This window comes from Ciona robusta, chromosome 13, assembly GCF_009617815.1.
Source record: "Ciona robusta chromosome 13, ASM961781v2".
In the NCBI taxonomy this organism is placed as follows: Eukaryota; Metazoa; Chordata; class Ascidiacea; order Phlebobranchia; family Cionidae; genus Ciona; species Ciona robusta.
Genome location: NC_143247.1, coordinates 1,280,078 through 1,305,165, shown reverse-complemented (window position 1 = coordinate 1,305,165; position 25,088 = coordinate 1,280,078). Strand labels below are relative to the sequence as shown.

Below are 25,088 nucleotides of genomic sequence, written 5' to 3'. Positions count from 1 at the left end.
TGAAGGTAACAACATTATTCGGTTAAAAAGTTTTTTGTTTTTATTTTGCCTTTTATTCAGTATGGGTGAGAACCAATAGGGCCCTGTGATTTAGGCTCTATCTGGATTGATTACCCCAACACCTTCGTGCGTCAAAAAGTGACGTGCTCAAGGTAGTGAAGTCTCTTATTGTTGTTCCGACTCAAGCGCCTCGACCGAGTGAGGTGTTGTCACCAAAGAGTTCATCTGCTAAGTCGTTCTCATGCTTCGCGAAATATTATTCGGGGACTACACTAATGCTAACAGCGTCACATTGGGCGCACTTTCGCAAATTGTTTATCCTCTCCTGGGCAGCGAGGTGTCACATGTGCAACTTGTTAATTTGTTAGACTCATAATTTCGACAACCTATTATTTCCCAGTTGGTTGGAGCAATTGTCGTTTTATAAATGTCTGCCCAAGGCCACATACGCCCGCTAGCAGCGACGAGCCTTGATCCCAATACCTCTGTGTCACAGGCAGGCGCGCTAATCACTATGCCACGGCGTCGTACAATATGTAACGCCGTCGGTCTATATGTGGGCTCCGTAATAGCAGACACGCAAGCGCCTTTTCCTGACGTGACGTTCTTCGTTATCGGGACCGAACAGACGAAAAAGTTCCATTCATTTAAAGAATTGTCATGTAACTTTAGAGTAATTAATACTACGCTGTAATGACAATGAAATGGTTTATTATATAATATAAACAACAAAAACGAACTGACCAACTTTAAAAATAAATGCAAATTAAAAAAATACAGGCCCATGCTACTTGTTATTTAATTTTATTGATATTATCGAGATGAAAGTTTGAATGATTTTTTATAATTTTGTTTTGGTTTTTAAATAATCTGCTGAAATATAGTTTAAAGAAATAAAGTTATTGCACAATCTTAGATCTAGAAGGCAAAATACATTGCACGAGAGAGAGTGATTAAAAACAGAAGGCAAAATAAGAGAGAATCTTGGTACAGCAGTGTGAAGAAAGCAAATTATGAGAGAATTTTGGTGTAACCTAAAGAAGGCAAAATAATGAGAGAATTTTGGTACAATCTGAAGAAAGCATATTATGAGAGAATTTTGGTGTAGCCTGAAGAAGGCAAAATTATAAGACAATTTTGGTACAATCTGAAGAAGGCAAAATTATGAGAGAATTTTAGAACAATCTGAGGAAGGCAAAATTATGAGAGAATTTTGGTTCGAAGCCCCTGAAGAATGGAAGGAAGAGAAGAGTATTGGTCAATTTGAAATATTTTGTCTTTGGTGCCACTTTCTGGTCTTGTGAGTACCTGTAAAAAATATAGCGCCTGCTTACAATTTGCCATATATGTAACTTTGTAAATAGTTGTTTTTCTTGTTTGGGCAACCTATAAGAACGATATTCAATAAACACGGGTGTTCTGTTTCATACACCTTGTGCCAGCTTACAAGCTATCATTTGTTACTTTGTAGGTAAATATTTTTGAGAATTTTTTAATTTTTGGAATATGGCTTATAATTTAAACAACTCATTAGTGACCGCTGGGTTGGAGCAATTGCTGTTAAGTGTCTTGCCGAAGCCCGAAAGACACGTATGCCCCCTAAGGTAGGGCAAATGCGACAACCTTTCATTCTATTATCTTGTTCCATTTTATTGTAAACAAAGAAAACTCAATCAATTATAAAATCATATCCCTACTCCTATAGATTGTTTCAATTGGTTTAAAACGAACAGGATATTTGGATGTTATGTGCTAAAGGTGTACCATCTTCTCCCACCCTACTATAACTTTATTTAAAACATACCACTAGCTCTTGTGTATTAGCATCTCCAACCCCAATGGCATATATATCTACTCCAAGGTTCTTGGCTTCTAATGCAGCATCCCGAAGCATACTAGAATCTGAAGAGCTGAAGACAAAATAAAGATATTAAATTAAATAGGCACTAACCACACTTTACGCACACTTTTGTTTCTATTGGAAGTTTAACTTGATAATAATTAAACATAAATGGCACGTTTGTCTGCTAGGTGTAGCGACCACGCTTATTCTCTTCAAATTAAATGTAAATAAGTTTTTAACTGTAAGTGTGTTTTAACAACCGTTGTTTTGTCGCTGTATCTTCTTTTCGTTCAAAATACTTCTAAATTTTCGCTACCGTAATCGAAAAGCCAAATACAGTTATTATTAATGAATCGGCACGACCGCACGACTAAAACCAAGCATACTGCACAAATAATGTTAAATAATAAATAGTTGTTACCTTCCATCAGTAATAAGGACGATTATTTTAGAAGTGCATGAGTTATTGAAACGGGTGGATCTTGGAAAATCAACTCTGATTGCTTTAAGAACAGCATGAGCAGTGTAAGTGGTGTACCCGTGGGGTTGTATGGTGTCCATTGCCGTCTAAAATATAAGATAAATGAATGTAACTTACTTTATACTCGTATAGTCAGAAAATAAGAGTCCTTATAACATGGGTGTTCTGTTTTATACACCTCATGTCCGCTTATGCACTTTACTGAATATGTAACTTTGTGCTTGAAAGAATGTAACATATTTGTATTATTAAGGCATGGCATCGACAGTCGTTATAACACGGGTGTTTTGTTTCATACACCTCACGCCCACTTACGAGTTACCGTGTATGTTACTTTGTAAGTGACTATTTTTCATATTGTATGACAATTTAGATACTAATTAGTGACCACCAGGTTAAAACAATTGCCATTAAGTGTCTTGCTCATGAAAACATCTGCCCACAATGGTAGCAGCGACGAGCCTTGAACCTATTACCTCTGGGTTGGAGGTGCTACCGATTTTTTCACATAAATGGCTTAGCAAAATATCATTACCTTGAATGGGTCCGCTTCGGTGTATTCTCCAATGTTTATTTCAGTTGTTATGTATGGTTGGTCATCAAGTTCTCTACAAAAAAATATGCATTAAAACAAAAATCAAAAAAATTTTTTTTAGTTAAAAAAACAACAAAACACTTTTTCTATTCGATTTTTCTGTTTAACAAGGGCAAGGTTCTGCAATAAGGCAACTGTCAGGATTCCGTGTTTGCGCCATGGTACAGTGGTTACCCAAGAACCCACAGGTTATGGGCTTAAGGCTCGTCGCTGCTACCATTGTGGGCGTATGTGTCCTTGGGCAAGACAATTAACGGTAATTGCCCAAGCCCAGTAGTCACTAATGGGTTGTCTAAGTTATTAATAAAAATAAAACAATTATTTGAATGAATGAATGTAACTTACTTTAACCTCGTATGACCGAAAAAAAACAGTTATTATTACACGGGGTTTCTGCTTCATACACCTTGTGCCAGCTTACGAGCTACCACGTATGCAACTTTTCAGGCAATTATTTTTGTCATATTTTTATAAGTGGCTGATAATTTTGACAACCAATTAGTGACCACTGGATTGAAGCAATTGCCATTAAGTGTCTTGCCCAAGGACACATACGCCCACATTGGTAGCAGCGACGAGCCTTGAACCCATTACTTCTGGCTAAGAGGCAAGCCCTCTATCCACAGCAATGAATAATTAGTGACATTTTTTACAAGCCTTCACTTCAAGTAGTAAAAGCAGCAAACATTACACTAAATACCCCACCTGTTTAATAGATAGTGAGAGTACTGCATTACACCGACTTGGAAAGAAGTAAGATCTATACCAGTAATAAAATCCTTGACAAAATTTGCAGCCAATTGAAAATCACTTGAAGTTACAGATCCAGAACTATCCAGCAAAAACATCAAATCTGTGTGACTGTTCTGACATACTGAAAATATATTTCTTTTGTCAAATTCAAATTACCTATTTTTTATTACTTTGTGGGCAATTCATTTTTCTTATTTTTTATGTGAATGAATGAATAAATGAATGTAACTTACTTTATCCTCACGTGACCGGAAAACAACAGTCGTTATGACACGGGTTTAACACCTCTAGCCAGCTTACGAGTTACCATGTATGTTACTTTGTGGGTGATTATTTTTGGGGGATTTTTTATGTATGATGATAATTTTAACAACCCATTAGTGACAACTGGGTTGGAGCAATTTTCATTAAGTGTCTTGCCCAAGGACACATGCACCCAAAATGGTAGCAGTGAAGAGCCTTGAACCTATTACCTCTGGGATATAGGCAAGCGCTAACCAAGTGTGTTATTTGCCGGTAGGTCAATATTTAATATTAACTGTAGCAACAAAAGCAAAAACCAATAAACACTCCACCTTTGGCTGTTGTTTGGTCTTGAAATATTGCCTGTGTAATTTCAACTGGTGTTGGTTCTGTTGTCACTTCAACACCTGGTACAGCTTATCAACAAAAAGAGGGGAAAATAGGGTTGAAGTAAATAACTTGTCAGTTTTTGGAAAAATGCATACTAAGATGAAACATACATATATATATATATATATATATATATTTATATATACATAGTAGGATGAGGAAAATAGGTCTCTGTTACATTCTATTTTCCTGTCCAAGCTGGTGGTAAACAATGAACAATCAAAGAAATATAAAACCGAGGGTTACTTTGTGGGGTTAAATTTATACAACTATTAATGGCCAATGGATTAAAGTCATAGCAGATTAGTGTAATGAACAAAGAAAAACCCCAAAACTGTACAAAATTGTGTTTGAAATTATCTTCTTTATTTACACAGAGGGAATTTTCAACATTTGGCTATGGAATCAGTAAAATTTACATATTAGTTATGCCAACAAAATACTGATTATTAGAAACTCACCAACAAAAGTTGCATTAAATCCAGGCTTGGTAACAGACCTATCTGAAGTGAATCTTAAAGTGAGAGTATTGCCAATGGATGTATATATTCTGTTTGAATAATTTCCGCTGTTTCTTGCCAACTGTGTACCATCACTTGAAATCTTTATAAATAATAAGCATAAATAAAAAAATAGGAGTTTTTTTTTTAAAAACACTCACAGTTAAATAATCATAACTTCTTTCCGTTGAAAATCTTATCAAATTGAGTTGAACCCTCATTCCATCAGAGGCAGTTATCGTCCAAGTACAATCGACATTGTTTGGATAATTGTTTGGATAATTAGGTGATGTGATCAGCTGACTGGTTGAAGTGGCAACAGCATTAAATCCACATGAAAATGCTTGTGTTGTTGACTCTGGCATTGTTATTTCTGTTGTTGTAGGATAGATTTCTGCAACACATAATTAAAATGATGATCATCTATTTATCTTGGCATATTTGAACAAATTAAGTTTGCATGTTTGTCATATTGTAAAACAAATACGAAGCCTTCATATACCTCATGTATAGTTAGACAATAGGGTTGGAACAACTATTGTTATTAGTTTTTTCTTCACAACAATCCATAATGATAAATATACAAAAGTAAAAGAATGCTCTTCCAATTTTAGGGACAACAAGCAAGTAATAGGGCCACTTTATTAAAGCAAGTATACAATAGTGCTATGCTCAATAATAAAATCAGAACTAATTTAGCTAATTTGTGTTTGAACAGAATTTTCCCATTCACACCGCGGTATTCATAAACATTGTGCTGCGGAATCAGTAAAATTTACATAGTAGTTATGGTAATAAAATACTGAGTATTAGAAACTCACCAACAAAAGTTGCGTTAAATCCAGTCCTGGTGACAGACCTATCTGAAGTGAATCTTAAAGTGAGAGTATTGCCAATGGATGTATATATTCTGTTTGAATAAGTTCCGGCGATACTTGCCAACTGTGTACCATCACTTGAAATCTAAAAATACAATTTATAAGGACAAAACATTAAGACATTTTCTTTAAAATAAACACTTACAGTTAAATAATCATATCTACTTTCTGTTACAAATCTGATTAAATTTAGTTGAATCCTCATTCCATCAGAGGCAGTTATCGTCCAAGTACAATCGACATTGTTTGGATAATTGTTGGGATAATTAGGTGATGTGATTGGCTGACTGGTTGAAGTGGCAACAGCATTGAAACCACATGAAGATGCTTGTGTTGTTGATTCTGGCATTGTTGTTTCTGTTGTTGTTGTTGTAGGATAGACTTCTGCAACACATAATTAAAATGATGATCATCTATTTATCTTGGCATATTTGAACAAATTAAGTTTGCATGTTTGTCATACTGTAAAACAAATACGACGCCTTCATATACCTCATGTATAATTAGACAAAAGGTTTGGAAAAACCATTGTTATTAGTTTTTTCTTCACAACAATCCATAATGATAAAAATACAAATGTAAAGGCAATAAAAGCATGCTCTTCCAATTTTAGGGACAACAAGCAAGTAATAGGGCCACTTTATTAAAGCAAGTATACAATAGTGCTATGCTAAATAATAAAATCAGAACTAATTTAGCTAAACTGTGTTTGAACCTAATTTTCCAACTTACAGAGTGATATTCGTAATGATTGGGCTATGGAATTGATAAAATTTGCATAGTAGTTATGCTAACAAAATACTGTTTATTAGAAACTCACCAACAAAAGTTGCGTTAAATCCAGTCCTGGTGAGAGAGCTATCTGAAGTGAATCTTAAAGTGAGAGTATTGCCAATTGATGTATATGTTCTGTTTGAATAAATTCCGCTCATTCTTGCCAACCGTGTACCATCACTTGAAATCTTAATACATAAATCCCATAAATAAAAAATATTAGCTTCTATAAACAAACACTCACAGTTAAATAATCCCAATTGCTTTCGGTTGAAAATCTTATCAAATTTAGTTGAACCCTCATTCCATCAGAGGCAGTTATCAACCAAGTACAATCGGCATTGTTTGGATAAATTCTTGGATAATTAGGTGATGTGATTAGCTGACTGGTTGAAGTGGCAACAGCATTGAATCCACATGCAGATGCTCGTGTTGTTGATTCTGGCATTGTTGTTTCTGTTGTTGTAGGATAGACTTCTGCAACACATAATCAAATGATGATCATCTATTTATCTTGGCATATTTGAACAAATTAAGTTTGCATGGTTGTCATATTTTAAAACAAGTACGAAGCCTTCATATACCTCATGTATAGTTAGACAATAGGGTTGGAACAACCATTGTTATTAGATTTTTATTCACAACAATCCATAATGATAAATATACAGATGTAAAAGCATGCTCGTCCAATTTTAGGGACAACAAGCAAGTAATAAGGCCACTTTATTAAAGCAAGTATACAATAGTGCTATGCTCAATAATAAAATCAGAACTAATTTAGCTAATTTGTGTTTGAACAGAATTTTCCCATTCACACCGCGGTATTCATAAACATTGTGCTGCGGAATCAGAAAAATTTACATAGTAGTTATGGTAATAAAATACTGAGTATTAGAAACTCACCAACAAAAGTTGCGTTAAATCCAGGCCTGGTAACAGACCTATCTGAAGTAAATCTTAAAGTGAGAGTATTGCCAATGGATGTGTATATTCTGTTTGAATAAGTTCCGCCGATACTTGCCAACTGTGTACCATCACTTGAAATCTAAAAATACAATTTATATGGACAAAACATTAAGACATTTTCTTTAAAATAAACACTTACAGTTAAATAATCATATCTACTTTCTGTTACAAATCTGATTAAATTTAGTTGAATCCTCATTCCATCAGAGGCAGTTATCGTCCAAGTACAATCGACATTGTTGGGATAATTGTTTGGATAATTAGGTGATGTGATCAGCTGACTGGTTGAAGTGGCAACAGCATTAAATCCACATGAAAATGCTTGTGTTGTTGATTCTGGCATTGTTGTTTCTGTTGTTGTTGTTGTAGGATAGACTTCTGCAACACATAATTAAAATGATGATCATCTTTTTATCTTGGCATATTTGAACAAATTAAGTTTGCATGGTTGTCATATTGTAAAACAAATACGACGCCTTCATATACCTCATGTATAATTAGACAAAAGGTTTGGAAAAACCATTGTTATTAGTTTTTTCTTCACAACAATCCATAATGATAAAAATACAAATGTAAAGGCAATTAAAGCGTGCTCTTCCAATTTTAGGGACAACAAGCAAGTAATAGGGCCACTTTATTAAAGCAAGTATACAATAGTGCTATGCTAAATAATAAAATCAGAACTAATTTAGCTAAACTGTGTTTGAACCTAATTTCCCAACTTACAGAGTGGTATTCGTAATGATTGGGCTATGGAATTGATAAAATTTACATAGTAGTTATGCTAACAAAATACTGTTTATTAGAAACTCACCAACAAAAGTTGAGTTAAACCCAGACCTGGTAACAGACCTATCTGAAGTGAATCTTAAAGTGAGAGTATTGCCAATAGATGTATATATTCTGTTTGAATAATTTCCGCTGTTTCTTGCCAACTGTGTACCATCACTTGAAATCTTAAAATACGAGTTTTATAAACAAAACATTAAAAGAGTTTTTCATAAAATAAACCCTTACTGTTAAATAATCATAATTTCTTTCTGTTATAAATCTTATCAAAGTGAGTTGAACCCTCATTCCATCAGAGGCAGTTATCGTCCAAGTACAATCGACATTGTTTGGATAATTGTTGGGATAATTAGGTGATGTGATTGGCTGACTGGTTGAAGTGGCAACAGCATTGAAACCACATGGAGATGCTTGTGTTGTTGATTTTGGCGTTGTTGTTTCTGTTGTTGTCGTTGTAGGATAGACTTCTACAACACATAATCAAAATTATGATCATCTATTTATCTTGGCATATTTGAACAAATTAAGTTTGCATGGTTGTCATATTGTAAAACAAATATGACGCCTTCATATACCTCATGTATAAGTAGACAAAAGGTTTGGAAAAACCATTGTTATTAGTTTTTTCTTCACAACAATCCATAATGATAAAAATACAAATGTAAAAGCAATTAAAGCATGCTCTTCCAATTTTAGGGACAACAAGCAAGTAATAGGGCAACTGTATTAAAGCAAGTATACAATAATAGTGCTATGCTAAACAATAAAATCAGAACTAATTTAGCTAAACTGTGTTTGAACCTAAATTTCCCATTTACACAGCGGTATTCGTAAGCATTGGGCTACAGCATTAATAAAATTTACATAGTAGTTATGCTAACAAAATACTGTTTATTAGAAACTCACCAACAAAAGTTGCGTTAAACCCAGACCTGGTAACAGACCTATCTGAAGTGAATCTTAAAGTGAGAGTATTGCCAATAGATGTATATATTCTGTTTGAATAATTTCCGCTGTTTCTTGCCAACTGTGTACCATCACTTGAAATCTTAAAATATGAGTTACATAAACAAAACATTAAAAGATTTTTTCATAAAATAAACCCTTACTGTTAAATAATCATAACTTGTTTCTGTTGAAAATCTTATCAAATTAAGTTGAACCCTCATTCCATCAGAGGCAGTTATCGTCCAAGTACAATCGACATTGTTTGGATAATTGTTGGGATAATTAGGTGATGTGATTAGCTGACTGGTTGAAGTGGCAACAGCATTAAATCCACATGAAAATGCTTGTGTTGTTGATTTTGGCATTGTTGTTTCTGTTGTTGTTGTTGTAGGATAGACTTCTGCAACACATAATCAAAATTATGATCATCTATTTATCTTGGCATATTTGAACAAATTAAGTTTGCATGGTTGTTATATTGTAAAACAAATACGACGCCTTCATATACCTCATGTATAAGTAGACAAAAGGTTTGGAAAAACCATTGTTATTAGTTTTTTCTTCACAACAATCCATAATGATAAAAATACAAATGTAAAGGCAATTAAAGCATGCTCTTCCAATTTTAGGAACAACAATTAAGCAAGTAATAGGGCAACTGTATTAAATCAAGTATACAATAATAGTGCTATGCTAAACAATAAAATCAGAACTAATTTAGCTAAACTGCGTTTGAACCTAAATTTCCCATTTACACAGCGGTATTCGTAAGCATTGGGCTACAGGATTAATAAAATTTACATAGTAGTTATGCTAACAAAATACTGTTTATTAGAAACTCACCAACAAAAGTTGCGTTAAACCCAGACCTGGTGACAGACCTATCTGAAGTGAATCTTAAAGTGAGAGTATTGCCAATGGATGTATATATTCTGTTTAAATAAGTTCCGGCGATACTTGCCAACTGTGTACCATCACTTGAAATCTAAAAATACAATTTATAAGGACAAAACATTAAGACATTTTCTTTAAAATAAACACTTACAGTTAAATAATCATATCTACTTTCTGTTACAAATCTGATTAAATTTAGTTGAATCCTCATTCCATCAGAGGCAGTTATCGTCCAAGTACAATCGACATTGTTTGGATAATTGTTGGGATAATTAGGTGATGTGATCAGCTGACTGGTTGAAGTGGCAACAGCATTAAATCCACATGAAAATGCTCGTGTTGTTGATTCTGGCATTGTTGTTTCTGTTGTTGTTGTTGTAGGATAGACTTCTGCAACACATAATTAAAATGATGATCATCTATTTATCTTGGCATATTTGAACAAATTAAGTTTGCATGTTTGTCATATTGTAAAACAAATACGACGCCTTCATATACCTCATGTATAATTAGACAAAAGGTTTGGAAAAACCATTGTTATTAGTTTTTTCTTCACAACAATCCATAATAATAAAAATACAAATGTAAAGGCAATTAAAGCATGCTCTTCCAATTTTAGGGACAACAAGCAAGTAATAGGGCCACTTTATTAAAGCAAGTATACAATAGTGCTATGCTCAATAATAAAATCAGAACTAATTTAGCTAAACTGTGTTTGAACCTAATTTCCCAACTTACAGAGTGGTATTCGTAATGATTGGGCTATGGAATTGATAAAATTTACATAGTAGTTATGCTAACAAAATACTGATTATTAGAAACTCACCAACAAAAGTTGCATTAAATCCAGTCCTGGTGAGAGAGCTATCTGAAGTGAATCTTAAAGTGAGAGTATTGCCAATTGATGTATATGTTCTGTTGGAATAAATTCCGCTCATTCTTGCCAACCGTGTACCATCACTTGAAATCTTAATACATAAACCACATAAATAAAAAATAATAGTTTCTTTAAACAAACACTCACAGTTAAATAATCCCAATTGCTTTCGGTTGAAAATCTTATCAAATTTAGTTGAACCCTCATTCCATCAGAGGCAGTTATCAACCAAGTACAATCGGCATTGTTTGGATAAATTCTTGGATAATTAGGTGATGTGATTAGCTGACTGGTTGAAGTGGCAACAGCATTGAATCCACATGCAGATGCTCGTGTTGTTGATTCTGGCATTGTTGTTTCTGTTGTTGTAGGATAGACTTCTGCAACACATAATCAAATGATGATCATCTATTTATCTTGGCATATTTGAACAAATTAAGTTTGCATGGTTGTCATATTTTAAAACAAGTACGAAGCCTTCATATACCTCATGTATAGTTAGACAATAGGGTTGGAACAACCATTGTTATTAGATTTTTATTCACAACAATCCATAATGATAAATATACAGATGTAAAAGCATGCTCGTCCAATTTTAGGGACAACAAGCAAGTAATAGGGCCACTTTATTAAAGCAAGTATACAATAGTGCTATGCTCAATAACAAAATCAGAACTAATTTAGCTAATCTGTGTTTGAACCTAATTTCTCCATTCACACAGCGGTATTCAAAAGCATTGGGCTACGGAATTAATAAAATTTATATAGTAGTTATGGTAATAAAATACCGTTTATTAGAAACTCACCAACAAATGTTGCATTAAATCCAGGCCTGGTAACAGACCTATCTGAAGTAAATCTTAAAGTGAGAGTATTGCCAATGGATGTATATGTTCTGTTTGAATAAGTTCCGCTGTTTCTTGCCAACTGTGTACCATCACTTGAAATCTTAATACATAATATACATGAATAAAAAATAACAGTTTCTTTAAACAAACACTCACAGTTAAATAATCATAACTTCTTTCGGTTGAAAATCTTATCAAATTGAGTTGAATTCTCATTCCATCAGAGGCAGTTATCGTCCAAGTACAATTGGCATTGTTTGGATAATTGTTGGGATAATTAGGTGAAATGATTGGCTGACTGGTTGAAGTGGCAACAGCATTGAATCCACATGTTAAAGCTGCTGTTGTAGTCGTTGCAACGTGCTGGTATTCTAAAGTATTGGTTTATTACTTTTAACATTGGTGTATATATCTAGAAACAATGAAAACTATTGATCGCAATACTTACCAACAAAAGTTGCCTTAAATCCAGACCTGGTGACAGATCTGTCTGAAGTGAATCTTAAAGTGAGAGTATTGCCAACGGATGTATATATTCTGTTTGAATAAATTCCGCTAATTCTTGCCAACTGTGTACCATCACTTGAAATCTTAATACATTATAAACATGAATAAAAAATAATAGTTTCTTTAAAAAAACACTCACAGTTAAATAATCATAATTTCTTTCGGATGAAAGTCTTATCAAATTGAGTTGAACCCTCATTCCATCAGAGGCAGTTATCGTCCAAGTACAATCGACGTTGTTTGGATAATTGTTGGGATAATTAGGTGATGTGATCAGCTGACTGGTTGAAGTGGCAACAGCATTGAAACCACATGGAGATGCTTGTGTTGTTGATTCTGGCATTGTTGTTTCTGGTGTTGTTGTAGAATGGACTTCTGCAGTAAATTTTCATAATGATTATATGACCTATTCAATTTACATCTTGGTTTTAGTAACAAAAAAGTGATAATTAGAAACTCACCAACAAAAGTTGCATTAAATCCAGTCCTGGTGACAGAGCTGTCTGAAGTAAATCTTAATGTGAGAGTATTGCCAATAGATGTGTATATTTTATTTGAATAAATTCCGCTGTTTCTTGCCAACTGTGTACCATCACTTGAAATCTATAAATACAAATTTTATGAACAAAACGCTGAAAGATTTTTTCAAAAAATAAACACTTACAGTTAAATAATCATAACTTCTTTCCGTTGAAAATCTTATCAAATTGAGTTGAACCCTCATTCCATCAGAGGCAGTTATCATCCAAGTACAATCGACATTATTTGGATAATTTCTTGGATAATTAGGTGATGTGATTGGCTGACTGGTTGAAGTGGCAACAGCATTGAAACCACAAGATGATGCTGTTGTTACAACTGGCATATATTCTGAAATACATTTTGTGTCTTAATAATTGTAACAAGTTTTTATTAATCAAAATATGTAGTAATAGACTTACCCACAAATGTTGCGTTAAATCCAGACCTGGTGACAGACCTATCTGAAGTAAATCTTAAAGTGAGAGTATTGCCAACGGATGTATACATTCGGTTTGAATAAATTCCGCTAATTCTTGCCAACTGTGTACCATCACTTGAAATCTAAAAATAAAAGTTACATGAACAAAACATTAAAAGATTTTCTCATAAAATATTCACTTACAGTTAAATAATCATAACTTCTTTCAGTTGAAAAACTTATCAAATTGAGTTGAATTCTCATTCCATCAGAGGCAGTTATCGTCCAAGTACAATCGGCATTGTTGGGATAATTGTTGGGATAATTAGGTGATGTGATTGGCTGACTGGTTGAAGTGGCAACAGCATTGAAACCACAAGATGATGCTGTTGTTACAACTGGCATATATTCTGAAAATCATTTTGAGTCTTAATAATTATAACAAGTTTTTATAAATAAAAAATATAGTAATAGACTTACCCACAAATGTTGCGTTAAACCCAGACCTGGTGACAGACCCATCTGAAGTGAATCTTAAAGTGAGAGTTTTGCCAATGGATGTATACATTATGTTTGAATAAGTTCCGCTAATCCTTGCTAACTGTCTACCATCACTTGAAATCTTAAAATACGAGTTACATGAACAAAACATTAAAAGAGTTTCTCATAAAATATTCACTTACAGTTAAATAATCATAACTTCTTTCGGTTGAAAATCTTATCAAATTGAGCTGAACCCTCATTCCATCAGAGGCAGTTATCGTCCAAGTACAATCGACATTGTTTGGATAATTTCCTGGATAATTAGGTGATGTGATTGGCTGACTGGTTGAAGTGGCAACAGCATTGAAACCACATGAAGATGCTTGTGTTGTTGATTCTGGCGTTGTTGTTTCTGGTGTTGTTGTAGAATTGACTTCTGCAATAAATTTTCATAATGATTATATGGCCTATTCAATTTACATCTTAGTTTTAGTAACAAAAAAGTGATAATTAGAAACTCACCAACAAAAGTTGCATTAAATCCAGGCCTGGTAACAGACCTATCTGAAGTGAATCTTAAAGTGAGAGTATTGCCAATTGATGTATATATTCTGTTTGAATAAATTCCGCTGTTTCTTGCCAACTGTGTACCATCACTTGAAATCTTAATACATAAATCACATAAATAAAAAATAATAGTTTCTTTAAACAAACACTCACAGTTAAATAATCATAACTTCTTTCGGTTGAAAATCTTATCAAATTGAGTTGAACCCTCATTCCATCAGAGGCAGTTATCGTCCAAGTACAATCGACATTGTTTGGATAATTTCCTGGATAATTAGGTGATGTGATTGGCTGACTGGTTGAAGTGGCAACAGCATTGAAACCACATGGAGATGCTTGTGTTGTTGATTCTGGCATTGTTGTTTCTGGTGTTGTTGTAGAATGGACTTCTGCAGTAAATTTTCATAATGATTATATGACCTATTCAATTTACATCTTGGTTTTAGTAACAAATAAGTGATAATTAGAAACTCACCAACAAAAGTTGCATTAAATCCAGTCCTGGTGACAGAGCTGTCTGAAGTAAATCTTAATGTGAGAGTATTGCCAATAGATGTGTATATTTTATTTGAATAAATCCCGCTGTTTCTTGCCAACTGTGTACCATCACTTGAAATCTATAAATACAAATTTTATGAACAAAACGCTGAAAGATTTTTTCAAAAAATAAACACTTACAGTTAAATAATCATAACTTCTTTCCGTTGAAAATCTTATCAAATTGAGTTGAACCCTCATTCCATCAGAGGCAGTTATCATCCAAGTACAATCGACATTATTTGGATAATTTCTTGGATAATTAGGTGATGTGATTGGCTGACTGGTTGAAGTGGCAACAGCATTGAAACCACAAGATGATGCTGTTGTTACAACTGGCATATATTCTGAAATACATTTTGTGTCTTAATAATTGTAACAAGTTTTTATTAATCAAAATATGTAGTAATAGACTTACCCACAAATGTTGCGTTAAATCCAGACCTGGTGACAGACCTATCTGAAGTAAATCTTAAAGTGAGAGTATTGCCAACGGATGTATACATTCGGTTTGAATAAATTCCGCTAATTCTTGCCAACTGTGTACCATCACTTGAAATCTAAAAATAAAAGTTACATGAACAAAACATTAAAAGATTTTCTCATAAAATATTCACTTACAGTTAAATAATCATAACTTCTTTCAGTTGAAAAACTTATCAAATTGAGTTGAATTCTCATTCCATCAGAGGCAGTTATCGTCCAAGTACAATCGGCATTGTTGGGATAATTGTTGGGATAATTAGGTGAAATGATCGGCTGATTGGTTGAAGTGGCAACAGCATTGAAACCACAAGATGATGCTGTTGTTACAACTGGCATATATTCTGAAAATCATTTTGAGTCTTAATAATTATAACAAGTTTTTATAAATAAAAAATATAGTAATAGACTTACCCACAAATGTTGCGTTAAACCCAGACCTGGTGACAGACCCATCTGAAGTGAATCTTAAAGTGAGAGTTTTGCCAATGGATGTATATATTATGTTTGAATAAGTTCCGCTAATCCTTGCTAACTGTCTACCATCACTTGAAATCTTAAAATACGAGTTACATGAACAAAACATTAAAAGAGTTTCTCATAAAATATTCACTTACAGTTAAATAATCATAACTTCTTTCGGTTGAAAATCTTATCAAATTGAGCTGAACCCTCATTCCATCAGAGGCAGTTATCGTCCAAGTACAATCGACATTGTTTAGATAATTGTTGGGAAAATTAGGTGATGTGATTGGCTGACTGGTTGAAGTGGCAACAGCATTGAAACCACATGAAGATGCTTGTGTTGTTGATTCTGGCGTTGTTGTTTCTGGTGTTGTTGTAGAACTGACTTCTGCAATAAATTTTCATAATGATTATATGGCCTATATATTCAATTTACATCTTAGTTTTAGTAACAAAAAAGTGATAATTAGAAGCTCACCAACAAAAGTTGCATTAAATCCAGTCCTGGTGACAGACCTATCTGAAGTGAATCTTAAAGTGAGAATATTGCCAATTGATGTATATATTCTGTTTGAATAAATTCCGCTGTTTCTTGCCAACTGTGTACCATCACTTGAAATCTAAAAATAAAAGTTACATGAACAAAACATTAAAAGATTTTCTCATAATATATTCACTTACAGTTAAATAATCATAACTTCTTTCGGTTGAAAATCTTATCAAATTGAGTTGAACCCTCATTCCATCAGAGGCAGTTATCGTCCAAGTACAATCGACATTGTTTGGATAATTGTTGGGATAATTAGGTGATGTGATTGGCTGACTCGTTGAAGTGGCAACAGCATTGAAACCACAAGATGATGCTGTTGTTACAACTGGCATATATTCTGAAAATCATTTTGTGTCTTAATAATTATACCAAGTTTTTATCAACAAAAAATGTAGTAATAGATTTACCCACAAATGTTGCGTTAAACCCAGACCTGGTGACAGACCTATCTGAAGTGAATCTTAAAGTGAGTGTATTGTCAACGGATGTATATATTCTGTTTGAATAAATTCCGCTAATTCTTGCCAACTGTGTACCATCACTTGAAATCTAAAAATACAAGTTAGATGAACAAAACAATAAAAAAAATCATAAAATATTCACTTACAGTTAAATAATCATAACTTGTTTCTGTTGAAAATCTTATCAAATTGAGTTGAACCCTCATTCCATCAGAGGCAGTTATCGTCCAAGTACAATCGACATTGTTTAGATAATTGTTGGGAAAATTAGGTGATGTGATTGGCTGACTGGTTGAAGTGGCAACAGCATTAAATCCACATGAAAATGCTCGTGTTGTTGATTCTGTTGTTACAACTGGCATATACTCTGAAATTGATTTTGTGTCTTACAAATTATAAGAAATTTTTATTAATACAAAAAAAGTAGTAAAAGACTCACCAACAAATGTTAAATTAAATCCAGACCTGGTGACAGACCTATCTGAAGTGAATCGTATAATAACAGAATTTTCGCTTGCAATATATGTTTTATTTGAGTAAGATCCACTTATTCTTGTCAACTGCCTACCATTGCTGAAAAACTAAATTGAAATTTGGATTGGTTCTTGAATTTAATTTAATTTGCATAAGAATCAATCTCTTACAGTTAAATAATCATAATTTCTTTCTGTTTTAAATCTGTGCAAATTCAACTGAATTCTCATTCCATCAGAGGCAGTTATCGTCCAAGTACAATTGGCATTGTTTGGATAATTGTTGGGATAATTAGGTGAAATGATCGGCTGACTGGTTGAAGTGGCAACAGCATTGAATCCACATGTTAAAGCTGCTGTTGTAGTCGTTGCAACATGCTGGTATTCTAAAGTATTGGTTTATTACTTTTAACATTAGTGTATAAAGCTCTTCTCTGCTACCATTGTGGGTGTATAAAATCAAAATTATAATCACTTAGAAAATTAACATATATAGGCCCTACTTGTTAATAGTATGCTGGCATGAGTTGTATAAAACATAACACCAGTATTTAACGAATGTTGTTTTTCTGCTATGCTATGGTAAAGCAAGTTACATTTATTGTATACTTGTACAAACAATGAAAACTGTTATTCTGAAAACTCACCAACAAATGTTGCATTAAACCCAGACCTGGAAACTGACCCATCTGAAGTGAATGCCAGAGTTAGAGTACTACCAGTTGATCTGTATATTTTATTTGAATGAGATCCACTTAGTCTTACCAACTGTGATCCATCACTTGAAATCTAAAATACAAAACACATGTCCAAATATTAAGAGACATATTGCAGGGTCTCACAGTTAATAAAACAATCTCTTACAGTTAAATAATCATAGTTTCTTTCTGTTACAAGTATTATCAAATTGAGTTGAACCCTCATTCCATCAGAGGCAGTTATCGTCCAAGTACAATCGACATTGTTTGGATAATCGTTTGGATAGTTAGGTGATGTGATTGGCTGACTTGTTGAAGTGGCCACAGCATTGAATCCACATGAAGCCAAATTATTATTTGTTGTTGTTGTTGTTGTTGTTGTTGGAGTTGTCACTGCCCCTGCCACTAAAATATACAACCCTTTAGATATACATACTTACATTTTATAAAATTGGGTAGGCTATACTTAATATTTTAAAGTTACCAAACTAAATAGTTTAATTTGCACATACATTTTTTTTCTTTACAGTGTAAACAAATAAATCACAACACATGTTTAAAACTGATGTTTCTAATTAAAGACTTTTGTTATAAAATGAATAACTGTTTTATAAGTTCTTTGGTACTTGATGTTTAATATAGTAATGTGCAATGTAGTTTCTGTTTCAAATAATGAAAATAATTGAAACATAAATGAAAATGTTACAGATGACACTTTGACTTCAAGAATACTGACCTAGTAGCCTAATACGCTTCTATTGAATGAATGAATGTAACTTACTTTATCCTTGCGTCGCCGGAAAACGACAGTCGTTATAACACGGGTGTTCACCTCGCGCCAGCTTACGAGTTACCATGTAGCCTATGTTACTTTGTGGGTGATCATTTTTTTGGGGGATTTTTTTTTATTTTTATGTATGGCTGATAATTTGGACAACCCATTAGTGACCACTGGGTTGGAGCAATTGCCGTTAAGTGTCTTGCTCAAGGACACATACGCCCACAATGGTAGCAGCGACGAGCCTTGAACCCATTACCTCTGGGTTAGAGGCAGGCGCGCTAACCACTATGCCACGGCGCCGGACGCTATTAAACGGTTGCATGTAGTTTAAACCCATCGTAAAATGGACTCACGGTTACAATCGGCTCAATTGTTTTTTTATATATTTTAATTGAATCTAACTTGCATTTATCCTCGCGTTGTCGGAAAACGCCGGTCATTATAACACGAGTGTTCTGTTTCATACACCTCATGCCAGCTTACGAGGTACCATCTATGTTACTTTGTTGGTGATTAATTTTTGTGGATGAATAACTCTATAACAGCAGATTTACTACAGGCAATACGAAACGACAATACGGCTGGAAACGAGACTAATGATTGTAAATTAACGATGTAAAGACGCGCGAAAGAGATACCTCGCGCGTAATCAGTGACGTAACGAGAGACGCTACAAAAAAAACTTAACAGTGTTAGTTGGATGGGGTAGATGAGACACTCATTCGTTTTATTTTCTGGTCCCATTTGGTAGTAAACAAAGAACATTAAAAGAATTCTAAAACCGTATTCTCACGACTCCTATAGACCGTTGTTTTAAACACGATCAGGGTATTTGGATATTATGTGCTAAAAGTCTCCCATCTTACTCCACAGTACTATAACTTTAATTCGGGGTATAGGCGACCACACAAAGTGTTTAAAACATATCATATAGCGAGCAAAATTGAAACTAAAACACGAGACTTACGTGAGTAAGAAATTCGAAATCCTTTAGCATTAACAGTACCGTCAGTTGTAAACGCGATCATAACTTGGTTGTCTATAGACACCACTTCCTGTCCATCTTCAATGTGACCAAGAATTGGTGCCAAAATGACCCCACCACTAACAATCTGAAAACAAATATTGTAAATTTGAAGAAAAATTTAATAAGCGACTGGAGACTGCTGAATTCAAGAACCAAACTGTAGCAAAAAAAGCTATAAAAACACACAACTAAATCAAAAGTATACGCAAATTACTCAGATCGAATTAAAAGAACTTATAACCCAAGATTCCGTCGAATTGTGATTTATAAACAATAGACTATGCAAATACGTAGAATGTAGCATGCTTATGCTCGTGTAGTCGGGAAATGACACTCATTATAACACGGGGTCGATGCTTGACGACAACACTAATACTGATCGGTGTATGTGTCTTTGGGCAAGACACTTAACTGACATTGCTCCAACCCAGCGATCACCAATGGGTTGTCCCAATTATGAGCCATTTCAAAAACAAAAATTAAGCACAAAGTTGAAAAGTGTGGTAAATTGTAAGCACACGGGGATAAAAAGTGATGCGAAAAATACGCGTCTGACTGCGATACGGTGTCTTATAGCACCGGCCGTACGAATGACTTAAATATGAGCTTTATTTCCGGGTGTTGGGGTTATGGGCCACATCGGGCTTAAATCCCAGGTCCTTGACAGGGACCTCACCAATGGAGAATAAAAAAAATAACACGGGTGTTCTGTTTCGTAGACCTCGTGCCAGCTTATAAGTAAGGTATTGTGTTTATTTTTTCTTTATGTGCGGGCGATAATTTTGAACCCATTAGTTACCGTTATAAGTGTCTTGTATAAAGACACATACCCCAACAATGGTAGCAGCGACAAGCCTTGAACCAATTCCCTCTTGGCAAGAGGCAGGCGCGCTAACCACTTTTTCACGCCGGTCGACATAAATGTTTTTTGCACCTGATCTTTATTTAATACACAACAGTGCGTGTCTTCATAACAATTTAATATTGCATAAATACCGTAATGTAATCAAGGATTGGTTGAATCCGTATTTCTTCAATTGTGATCAAAATTTGGCTTCCGTTGGGCGCGGTTATCCTCCACATACAAAACGCATTGTGTGGGTAGTTGGACGGCCAACCAGGGGAAGTCAAATTCTGCGTCGCGCTGGTCGCGGTTAGGTTGAAAAAACATGTGTCTACAGATAAAACGGTTTTAAACTGTATGAAATGTATCATCTTATTTTATAGTTTGATATGATTTAACGAGAATTCAAAAGCTTGATATCATGCTTTTTTGTCATTGAAAAATATTAGAATATACAATAGGGTGGGGGAAGACGGGACACCTTTTAACTCTATTTTCTCGCCCCGTTTAGTTAGTAATTGTTCAAAACACGATCAGGATATTTAGATATTATGTGCTAAAGATGTCCCATCTACCCCACCCTACTATACTAAGTTGACGATTCAGCAAACTACAAATTTCGGCAGTTTTAATATAATCAGCGAGCATTTAAAATAAGCTTTTTAATATTATGCTCTATCGTTCGTTGAGAGTGATGCTTTTTTGCTCGTTAAAAATGTTGTATTCTGCAAAAACAAATATATGTAATATATCAACCATTTTATTACTACAATACTAAATTGACGATTTAAACTCGCAGATTACAAAATTTCGTCAGTTTTAATTTGATTCAGTGAGCATTCAAAATGAGAATTCTATTATTACAATTTTCTTGGTGTTTCAAAGTGTCATATTTTCTAACATCTAATTTTTGATAAAATAGAGTGGGGGAAGATGGGACACACTTATCACATAATATCCAAATATTCTGATCGAGTTTTAAACAATTAACAACGGTTTATGGGAGTCGTGAGAATACAGTTTTATAATTCCTTGAATGTTTTTCGGTTACTACCAAATGGGACGAGAAAACAGAATGTATAGGTGTCCCATTTCCCCCCACCCTACTATAATTAACAATATAGCAATCACCGTGTTTTTTGTATCATAAAATGGGGACCCGCAAAAAAAAAACATATTTTTAAACGTGTCTCAACTTACTTATCGTATTGTAACTTTGAATTAGTTATGACGACCATACTGCGTTTAATTTGTTCACGTTTGTATAGACCAAAGCATATCCGTATATGATTCATAATAATAACATTAACGTATTGTGTCTTCGGTGACGGTAGCAAAGATTTAGAAATAGTTAAAATAAATGGCTAGTTTGTGCGTTAGGTGATAAGCGACCACGCTTATTTTCTTCCAACTAAATGTAAATATGTTTTTAACTGTAAGCGTGTTTTAACAACTGTTGTTTTGTCGCTATACCCTGTCTTTTCGCTTAAAATATTTTTTAATTTTCGCTACCGTAATCGAAGAGACAAAAAAAAGTAATTATTATTATAGTTTAAACGACAAAAAGCAGTTGCTAAAACACGTCAAAAGTTAATAGAATATTTACATTTAACGTGTTAGAGGTTTAGCTGCAATTTATCTTTTAGCAACATTTGCAGTAAAGAATAAACAGGAAATCGTGCTCGCCTAATTGATTTTGAACACATAACCGGGCGCAGTTTACCACACGTTTGAACATAAGACTCGTCACGTTTCTAAGACCGAAAACTTTCCACCGGTTTGTCTGGGCACGCTTTTTCGTTTCGTAACCCGTTGAAGAATAACTACTTTATTGCGCAATTTTGTGCAGCATAGCAAAAGCTAATTGCACATATGACGTAATTATGTCTGTTGGCTGGTTCAGAAGTGCATTTGTAAAGGAAGATCACGAATAAAATAAACGAAAACAACCTTTTCTTTTTTTAAAACTTGGCTTTTTGTATTCGTGTATGAATTTATGATAATATAACGCGTGTTATCGGTATTATACCAGCTACCATGTCTTTCCAAACCAGAACGCATAAAATTCGTTCATTCGAATTTAGTAGGGTAGGGGAAGACGGTCCACCTTTAGCACATAATACCCAAATATGCAGATCGTATTATAAACAACTAACAACGCCTTTTTAGAGTGGCGAGGATACGGTTTCATAATTCTTTTACCGTTCTTTGTTTACTACTAAATGGGACGAGTAAAAAGAATGGAAAGGTGTCCCATATTTCCCCACCCTTTTACTATAGAAATGTTTTATTTCTGGTCTTATACTTTAAAACACATAATACAGCAAAATTGCTTTACCTATATCAGTAAAAATCAAAGCAAAGTCGGCATCAGAAAAAGGACAGAGTTTGACAAAGAGTTTGTATAATATTACGTGCAGACACATTTTATACGTATGTCTTGTCGATTGCTACAGGCTTACATTTTCTGTAATACGTCATGCGCTTTAACTGTAATTGATGATACAGCACGTAGGATTGGAAAGTTCAGTTCGCCAAAAAACTTCGAGTTCATCAATTCGGCGAGTAACATATTATAGGGGGGGGGGGAGATGGAACAGCTTTAGCACATAATACCAGTAACATATTATAGGGGGGGGGGGAGATGGAACAGCTTTAGCACATAATACCAAAATATCCTGATCGTGTTTTAAACAATTAACAACGGTCTATGGGAGTTGTCAGAATACGGTTTTATAATTCTTTGTTAAGTATCAAATGGGACGAGAAAATATATGAAAAAATGTCCCATCTTCCCCACCCAACTATAGCCCGTTTAAAATACGTATCAGTTAAAAAGTCTTTTAAAACTAATACGAAGTATTAGTATTTTTATTCTTATAGCGTGTAAAAATCAAGTGTAGCGACCACGCTTATTTTCTTCCAAATAAATGTAAATATGTTTTTAACTGTAAGCGTGGTTTTACAACTGTTGTTTTGTCGCTATATTCTGTTTTTTTTTCGTTTAAAATATTTCCAAATCTTCGCTACCGGATTCGACAAAAAAGTTATTATTATTATTACTATAATAGTGTGAGAAAAATGACAATTTTGCCGGTGCGATTTATTAACGTGTTATTGTAAAAATATGGTTCTACTCTTATTGATAAATAACATTGCTGTAAAACATTTTTAGAAACATAAAAAGATCAAACTTTTTCTTGAGCCTATGAAAATCCTTTATCAGTTCCAACTTGGAAAATGGCTAAAGGCAAACACATTTAACTTTTAATATAAATATACTTTTTTAATTTTATATATAGTAGGGTGGGGTAAGATAGGACAATTTTTTACTCTGTTTTCTTCTCCACTTTGGTAGTAAACAAAGAACGTTTAAAATTTATAAAACCGTATTCTCACGATCTTGTATACTATTGTTAATTGTTTAAAACAAAGTCAGGATATTTGGATATAGTAGGTTGGGAGAAGATGGGACACCTTTTCATTCTATTTTCTCGTCCTATTTAGTAGTAAACAAAGAACATTCAAAGAATTATGAAACCGTATCTTCACGACTCCCATAGACCGTTGTTAATTGTTTAAAACACGATCAGGATATTTGGATAGTATGTGCTAAAGATGTCCCATCTTCCCCCATCCTACTATATATATACTTAAGCTGTCCCGTCTTACTAATACATTGCTATAGTCAACATACTTTGTTCGCTTTGTCCAAGAACGCCACCGAGAAAAATCGAAAAAATCGCCAAAAGAATCTTCAAATCCATATTGGTCTTCAATCTAACTCTTGTGCCGTGAATGATTTCAAATCGTGCAAGCTACATACATTTATATCAAAATACCGGCGCCAGTTGTTGATAAATTGCCGAGATATTTTTAAAAGAAATGAAGTCAGAAATCGTTATATGTAAGTAAATTGTACCTGGCAGAGTTGGGCAGTTTAAAATACCAATAATTCGTCATGCTTATGCATTGCATAGTGACTGCATGATTGATAGGCCTTCGTGTTTAACCTCGCATGGCGGGAAAACTTTTCTATAACCTGTATATTGTTGTGGGGAAAGACTTGACACCTTTAGCACAGAAATCCAAATTTCCTGATTGTGTTAATATCAATTAGTCCGGCGCCATGGTGTAGTGGTTAGCGCCTGCCTGTAACCCAGGGGTACAAGGCTCGACGCTGCTACCATTGTGGGCGTATGTGTCCTTGGGCAAGACACTTAACGGCAATTGCTCCAACCCAGTGGTCACTAATGGGTTGTCTAAATTATCAGCCATACATAAAAAATAATAATTACCCACAAAGTAACATACATGGTAACTCGTAAGCTGGCACGAGGTGTTAACCCGTGTGATAACGACTGTCGTTTTCCGGCCACGCGAGGATAAAGTAAGTTACATACATTCAATTAACAACGGTCTATGATAGTCGTGAAAATACGGTTTAATAATTTTTGAATGTTTTTGTTTACTACCAAAATGAACAAGAAAAC

General features: G+C 34.1%; 1 protein-coding gene and 1 long non-coding RNA gene across 6 annotated transcripts; one reads left to right on the top strand and one right to left on the bottom strand.

Moving 5' to 3' along the window:
• Positions 1-689: 689 nt before the first annotated feature.
• Positions 690-24,432, bottom strand: LOC149725657 (cubilin-like). 4 transcript variants are annotated; one of them, XM_089891632.1, is made up of 51 exons: positions 24,293-24,432; positions 20,748-20,926; positions 19,692-19,836; positions 18,110-18,348; positions 17,893-18,034; positions 17,417-17,631; positions 17,212-17,353; positions 16,919-17,139; positions 16,719-16,860; positions 16,443-16,648; positions 16,240-16,381; positions 15,914-16,149; positions 15,711-15,852; positions 15,435-15,640; positions 15,232-15,373; positions 14,955-15,160; positions 14,752-14,893; positions 14,430-14,665; positions 14,232-14,373; positions 13,910-14,145; positions 13,707-13,848; positions 13,431-13,636; positions 13,228-13,369; positions 12,951-13,156; positions 12,748-12,889; positions 12,426-12,661; positions 12,228-12,369; positions 11,936-12,150; positions 11,738-11,879; positions 11,079-11,311; positions 10,881-11,022; positions 10,206-10,444; positions 10,004-10,145; positions 9,322-9,560; positions 9,119-9,260; positions 8,441-8,679; positions 8,238-8,379; positions 7,563-7,801; positions 7,361-7,502; positions 6,702-6,934; positions 6,504-6,645; positions 5,829-6,067; positions 5,627-5,768; positions 4,967-5,199; positions 4,767-4,908; positions 4,248-4,331; positions 3,625-3,793; positions 2,860-2,932; positions 2,265-2,410; positions 1,805-1,910; positions 690-1,308 (listed from the first exon to the last, which is right to left on the bottom strand). In XM_089891632.1, exons 1-51 carry the CDS (start codon positions 24,360-24,362, stop codon positions 1,201-1,203), a joined length of 8,820 nt encoding a protein of 2,939 aa, XP_089747758.1. In that variant the 5' UTR covers positions 24,363-24,432; the 3' UTR covers positions 690-1,200. The 4 variants fall into 4 exon arrangements, with proteins under 4 accessions (XP_089747758.1, XP_089747760.1, XP_089747759.1 ...); XM_089891634.1 differs by lacking the exons at positions 6,504-6,645; positions 6,702-6,934; XM_089891633.1 differs by lacking the exons at positions 10,881-11,022; positions 11,079-11,311.
• Positions 1,174-4,332, top strand: LOC149725658 (uncharacterized). Of its 2 annotated transcripts, XR_016386435.1 has the most exons (3): positions 1,174-1,300; positions 1,862-2,368; positions 3,636-4,332. It is a non-coding gene; the product is annotated as an uncharacterized LOC149725658 (long non-coding RNA). The 2 variants fall into 2 exon arrangements; XR_016386434.1 differs by having other exon boundaries at positions 1,862-4,332.
• Positions 24,433-25,088: the final 656 nt, after the last annotated feature.